The following is a 7,226-nucleotide window of genomic DNA, read 5'->3' on the forward strand; positions in this document are numbered from 1 at the left end:
ATATATAGATATATGAATGTGTGTATATATATATATATATATATATATATATATATACACACACACACAGGCGTAACTGAGTGGTAAGAAGCGTGGCACCACGGACAAGTGTCTTCTACTATAGCCTCGAGCCGACCAAAGCCTTGTTAGTGGATTTGATTGACGGAAACTGAAAGAAACCCATCGTATATATGTGTATGTTGTTTGTGTTTGTACCCTACCGCCGCTTGACAACTGGTGTTAGTGTGTTTACATCTCCGTAACTTAGTGATTCGGCAGAAGCGACTGATACAATAATAAGGATAACGACTTGGGTTTGTTGGTTTGGCTAAAAACTTGTTCACGACGGTGCTCCAGCATGGCCGCAACCTAATAGCGGAAACAAGTAAAAGAAAAGAGATGCCTATGTACATACACGCACGCGATCATAAAGCAGTCACTTTGATTTTTGGACCGGGCAGTACGTTGTGTCTTTGAACATGTTATTTCATTTCGTATTGCACCTGTTTATTCAATGCTATGAATACTAAACTAGTGCTGTGTAGCCGTCTCTTCCTTCAGTTACCAAATTCTGGCTGCTCTGTTAGATCAAAGGGGAAAAAGCCGAAACGGTCTCTATGTCTACTCACGACCTAGAACATTTAGCTAAAGCATGATACATACTACCACATCATCCGCAATTTGGCGTGACGGCCATAGTGTGTGTCTGTGTGTATATGTAAATATATATATGTATGTGTGTATGCATGTATGTATGCATGTATGTAAGTATGTATGTATGCATGCATACATGCATACATACATACATACATACATACATACATACATACATATACACATACATACACAATATGCATGGGCATATATGTATGAAAATATATGTATGTATATTTTATGTATGTGTATATATATATATATATATATATATATACACCCACGCACGCACATATGTTAATGTAACTGTATAAAGATACAAATATCTGTAACCACCATGATGTCCATATAATGGTATTTATGTTTTTTTCTTTATAATAGATTTCCTCGCAAGTTTATAAATTGTTTACTTCAGAAGGGGTAAATAGTTGTTGTGACACTGAACTCTTTATTAAAAGCATTATTAGCGTAAGTAAAAGTAACTGGAAACTAACATGAGCGGCAAGACTAGAGCCTCCGAAAACTTACTTCCACAGCACTGCACCCGCTACATTCATATTGTTAATGATGGCAGACATAGCGGTAGCATATCATGTAGAGCAACTATATTTAAGAAGTTATGTTGGTTCGAAAAAGGAAAATCAATTAGATGAAACCTCAAAATGAAAACATCTAAATCTAAATTCCTTCTAGTTTGATGGAAAATACGTTTCTCCGGAAGTGTTATTCACCCTTTCTTGAATTGATTAGCATTTTGAAAATGACAACCAAACATCAGCAAAAACATCAATTGGAAGAGAAAACGATGCAGAACCATAAATAAAACCATTAAGGAAAAAGTAAATGTGAAAGTAAAAGTAAAGAATTAGACTGCTGTTTACATAACATACTGCAACTTGGATTGAATTCTACTAATTATATCTAAAATGTATACCATCGACATTTTTTATTTCTTTATTTAGAAGATATAATTATGAAAAAGAAACTGCAGGGCCAATTATATACTTCTCCGACTATTAGTAATGATATCTGCTCTTTGACAAGCAGTAAGCAGTAAGCCGGGGCCAGCCTTACATTGCTGGGGGCCGGGCAAATTGAATATATACATACATACATACATACATACATACATACATACATACATGCACACACACACACACATACACACATATATATATATATATATTACATTTGCACAAAAAGTAAGACATGTAAATATAAGGAATAAAGTGCTTTTGCAATTTATTGAATACGTAAATAAAGAGTTTATATTTATTTTCATTATTCCTTTCTATTTCGAAGATCCCAAATATACCCCCAAACAAGTTACACCCCGGACCACAGCTCAAGTTTCCAGTATTACATGTTTTTTTTCTTTTATTTTGTCTACATTTCCTACTTTCTGAATTAAGATCATCTTTTGAAAGACTTTATTTTCCATGCTCGGGGTTGATAAAATGATAACAATAAACTTCCATGACTGATTGTGTCAATTGTATCTCAATAAGAAACTTACCAATTCAGTTGTGTTACTACAGTGTTATTTATTTTTAATAAAGATTTCTTGTATTGATACAAAAATATACATATTTATACGCAACTTGCACGGTAGTGGGTAAATATACCACAGTTATACACGCTTTCAGCGCATATACATTGTGAGTTAGTTTGAAGTAACAAATGAAGAAATAATAGAGGAAGCGAAAGCGTGAAATCTAAATTCAAATGAAACAATTTTGTTTGTATATTCATAGTTGTAAATGCAACCAACTGTCTATTAATGTAAAACATTTTTAAATATTTATTTTATATTTTCTACAACTGATTGTTGTTTATATCAATCTTATTGATATAATATTGTATTTTATTTTCTTCTAATATCCGATTCTTATGACCAAACAAAAAAGCCTTATCTTCAAGGGAAGGGAAAATTGAAATTGTGATTCTCATGCCTTTCACAAAAATATTGGCGATAAAGTGAGGTAACATAGCCTAGAGCATAGTTTATAGTGCTTGACACATACACAACTAATATTGTGTGCTAGTTAATCAGACATATATTCATCTAAATAAGATTCAAACACAACTCCAGTTCTAAGTGAATAGTGTGTCATTTTCTTTTTGTTATTACCTTTTACTTTTAATTTTTCAAAATCTAATTTAACTTCTGTACACCATGTATGTGTAACCCGTGACTGTCGCAGTTTTTCAAATCAAAGGATACCCAACTAACTACCAAAGGGCTATGCTAGTCTACCTATATATAAATATATGTTATATGAGATAGATTTAACTTAGAATAGCGAGGAAACAGGTGCCATGTTGTTATTATTAGCATGTAAAGCAGAAAATCTGACATGCAGATGCTGCATCGACTATACATAGAATTATAGGTAAGAATAATCATATTAGTGTATCTGTGTAGAGAATTGATGTATGTTTACATGAGGATGGGATTTGTAATTATTGCTGTTCAAGAGGTTTTCAGGAAAATTTGTCTAAAAACAACTTTGTCTTAAAACATTCTTAAGATAGATACACATTTGTGTGCTAATGCCACGAATGTGCGAATACATAAGGGAAAATAAATTGTTTGAATTCGTAAAAATTTCAAGTGTGCATATATAGATACAGAATTTGTATTCATAACTTGAATTTACAGAATGGTGTGCACATTTGTATACCTAAGTTTGTGTACGCACACAAAGGCATGCGTGCATGACAAGCTTAAACTAAGTTATCTTAGAAAAATTATATACAGCAAAATGTACTCACCAAACTTTGATATGAATTTGACACTAAGGAAATAAGCCAATAATTCCGAAATATGATTGAATACGGATGCCACACCAAATAGCGTAGGAGATCCACCCAAGTCTTGTAGGTGCCAAAAAAGAAAAGTGAAAATAAGTCCAATTCCAAATCCCATAAACCAAGCAACAAATAATACTGACATATAACGAAGATTGGCCAACATCTTCAATACAGTTATCCATTTTCCAAAATAGGTCTCCTCTTCGAATGTCTTTCCACTTCCACTACTCTGTCCCTTTACTGTGTCACTAACCATGTCATTTTGTTCACCGAGTGAGATATGCAATTTATCGGATGGAGGTTTTTCTTGAAAAGTTGGTTCGATATGCGCTTTGTCTTTAGTATAATAATCGAAATCGTCTTCTTCTACGAGTCGCATTCGGTCAATCTTCCTTCGTCCGGTGACTGTTTCTTTAATCTTTTCCTTAATCTGGGATGCAATTTGTTTTAAAGGAATATCCATAATTCCTTGCTGGAAGGCAAAATTGAACTGAGTTGCTGTAATAAAGGCGCAACTCATGAGGACAGAAAAAACAGCAAAGCATACCACGTAATTTTTCTCACCCTGTTCTTGAGTACCACAAGGATGGTTTGGAAATGTTGTTGAATGATCAAGCGCCATTCCAACCAAAAACATGGCAACTCCCCATCCGAGTGAACCAAACATTCGCTGTCTCCCATAGTTTTCAACATCATCTCCTAGATATGCCAATGTTACAGAATCTGCAAGAGTTATGGCAGGCGCACTGAAGAATTCCCCAACGACGATTAGAACAAGCAAGACAAAGAATACCTGCTGCACCTGGTCCTCACGATAGACAATGGTGCTGAAACGCGGGCTTACCAAACCAGCAACTTGTTCCTTGTTCTTATTGGCAATCTTAGAATGGTCGATTTCGTATCCCTCATGCTTAGGTCTTTTGCGTTTAGAAATAAAATGAGATAGGTATTCCTTCGTTGAAAATAAATCAGCGGGATCTCGATATCGACCGGTTACATCGTTTCTTTTTATATAATAAGGACCACCAGAATCACTCGTTCCCAAATCTTGATGATACAATCCGTTCATAAAATTTTTTAGTGAATTAGAATGAGATTCTGTAAGAGATAAGGCACTGTCATCGATCAGAAGATTTTCTGGATTTATCCAGTTTTCGGCAGAGGCCACTTCCCTTCGTCGTCTCTCGTATGGTTCAGAAAGAAATAGATGCGTTGAGTTAGTTGAGATACAAGAATGGGCAGGAGGTCGTACAAAGGCCAAAGATAATGTGAAAGCAATCCAACAAAATAAAGAAAATAAGAGAAGCTGCTTTCCTTTCTTCCATTTATCAGCAAAAACACCCCATAAAGGAGCACTACAGAATTCAACGAAAGGGCGAAATCCTATAAGAATGCCTCCTTGGGTTGGGTTCATACCAAGTTGTCTAAAATACACTGCCATCAATGGAAAGAGTGAACCGAATGCAGCGAAAAAGAAAAAGTAGAATATCTTGGAAATCAGTAAATCTCTATTGATATAGGTAAACATGTTATCAATGAGGTCTCTCTTGCTACTTGGCATCCCAGGAAATTGGTGTTTTTGCTGTTGTTGGTACTGTTGCTGTTGATTGCCTGCATTGTTTTGGAAAAATTGCTTTTCACTTAGTGTAGGTGATCTAATAGGACTTTCCTTCAGGTTTGAACCTGCTGAATAATCCATAACTAATTTGTTGCTGTTATTACTGTTGCTTTTACAGGCGTTATAGTCTTAGTTTGAAGTCGTTTCTTTTTATCTTTGTAATGTAATTCTCACTCTTAAATCCATTTAGAAAATGCAAAGCAGATTACTTCTTTTTTTATTTCTCGATTAGATTTTCAAACTATTATTTCATTGAGTATTTCATAGATAAAGCATTTAATATGGCCATTTCATAGCTACAAATTATCAATAATGATGTTAATAATAATAACGTTAAGAACAAATTTTAAATAATTACATTCGTTTGATGATCAGAATCGCTTGTCAAAGTAACAATTTGGGATCCATAATGTACATAAATTATAAATCGTGTGTTGCAATGGTAAGCTTCTTCCGTTGAAATGTGATTTCGGCTCTAGCAGTAAACTGAACAAGGATTTCTACATCACTTGTTCTATAATACGAATGAAGGAAATTTGAATGACAGCTGGAAGGTTAGTCGTCTTTAACGTAAATTGTTGCAATACAAAGCTAGTCTCCGTGGATGTGGCAAGAGACTGTTTCAATGTGCTGTCAACTGCTTTCACACAATTTCTGAAAGGGCTAACAACTACCTATAAACATAGTCGCATACAGAAATAAATTTTGATATACATACTTCCTTTCCTACTAACTCTTCTATTCCTTCAATGCTCCTTCAGTATTTTTCCATAGACTGCAACGCTTCTCTGCTTCTGATACCCTATTTTATCCAGCTGATACTTCCTTATTTATAAATTCTCCAGCAGTATCATCAATACTTTCTTCCAGTTACATATAGCCAAGCTACTTTCCCTTTCTCTTTCGCTCATCTTTTCATATTTCTATTTTTAGCTTTATTCCTCCTCTATCTCCTCCTCTTCTTCTTCTTCTTCTTCTTCTTCTTCTTCTTCTTCTTCTTCTTCTTCTTCTCTCCTCCCTCTCTCTCTTACTCTCTCTTTCTCTCTATCTATCTATCTATCTCTATCTCCACTCTACTACTGCTACTAATGTTACCTGACAGCTAGCATTGCAGCTGCAACTGTTACTGCTGAAAGTAATTCAGATGATATTCAATGAGATGAAATGTAAGTCAGCCGACAATAGTCAGTAGCTACCAGCATCATTATAACAATGAGCTGCCTTGTATCAGTAACCGACATGAGCTGATCGATTCACAATACCCTTTATTTTTTAATGTATTTTTTACAAATAAGATGGCTTTAAAACAGTTATTCTAGAAATAATATATCTTGAAGTTTCATGATCTCAGATTATTTGTTTTCCGTATAAGAGTGTATGAAATAAAGTAAAAATAAATGGAATATGTGTCTGTGCGTGTGTGTTCATATATGTTTATGTGTGTGTGTATATATATATATATATATATATATATATATATACACACATACACACACACACACACACACACACACACACACACACACACACACACACACACACACACACACACACACACACATATATATATATATATATATATCTTTTCTTTTACCTTTTACCTTTTACCAGTTTCAATCATTAGACTGAAGACGTTCCGGGGCATCGCCTTGAATTTTTAGTCGAATGAATTGATCCCAGTACTTATTTTTCAAGCCTGGTAATCATTTTATTGTTTTTTTTTGCCGAACCTCTAGGTTATGGGGACGTAAACACAGCAACATCATTTGTCAAGTGGTGATGGTGGGGTACAAACATGGACACGCACATAGATATATATACGACGGGCTTCTTTCAGGTTCCGTCTACCAAATTCACTCACAAGGCTTTGGCCAGCCCGAGACTATAGTAGAAGACACTTGCCTAAAGTCCCACGCAGTAGGACTGAACCCGGAACCATGTGATTGGGAAGCAAGCTTCTAACCACACAGTCACACATGCGCCTATATACATAAATATATATATATATATATATATATATATATATCTTATACATAAATGGCAATTTCTGTCTGTCAATCTGTCTATCTGTCTGTTACCATCTTGCTACCTATTCCAGTGAACCAATCTTGACAAAACTTTGTATACAATTTAAACCAAC

The 7,226-nt window shown here is 34.7% G+C and overlaps 1 protein-coding gene across 1 annotated transcript in view; it reads right to left on the bottom strand.

Annotated features, from left to right (window-relative positions):
- The window catches only part of LOC106869759 (major facilitator superfamily domain-containing protein 6), an 83,594-nt gene extending 77,559 nt beyond the window's left edge, over window positions 1–6,035 (bottom strand). Inside the window, exon 1 of the mRNA XM_014915624.2 lies at window positions 3,430–6,035. Coding sequence (XP_014771110.1) covers window positions 3,430–5,167 — 1,738 coding nt within the window. The 5' untranslated portion in view covers window positions 5,168–6,035. The remainder of the gene's footprint in view (window positions 1–3,429) is intronic.
- Between the last annotated feature and the right edge of the window lie 1,191 nt (window positions 6,036–7,226).

Source organism: Octopus bimaculoides, chromosome 4 (genome assembly GCF_001194135.2).
Source record: "Octopus bimaculoides isolate UCB-OBI-ISO-001 chromosome 4, ASM119413v2, whole genome shotgun sequence".
Lineage (NCBI taxonomy): Eukaryota > Metazoa > Mollusca > Cephalopoda > Octopoda > Octopodidae > Octopus > Octopus bimaculoides.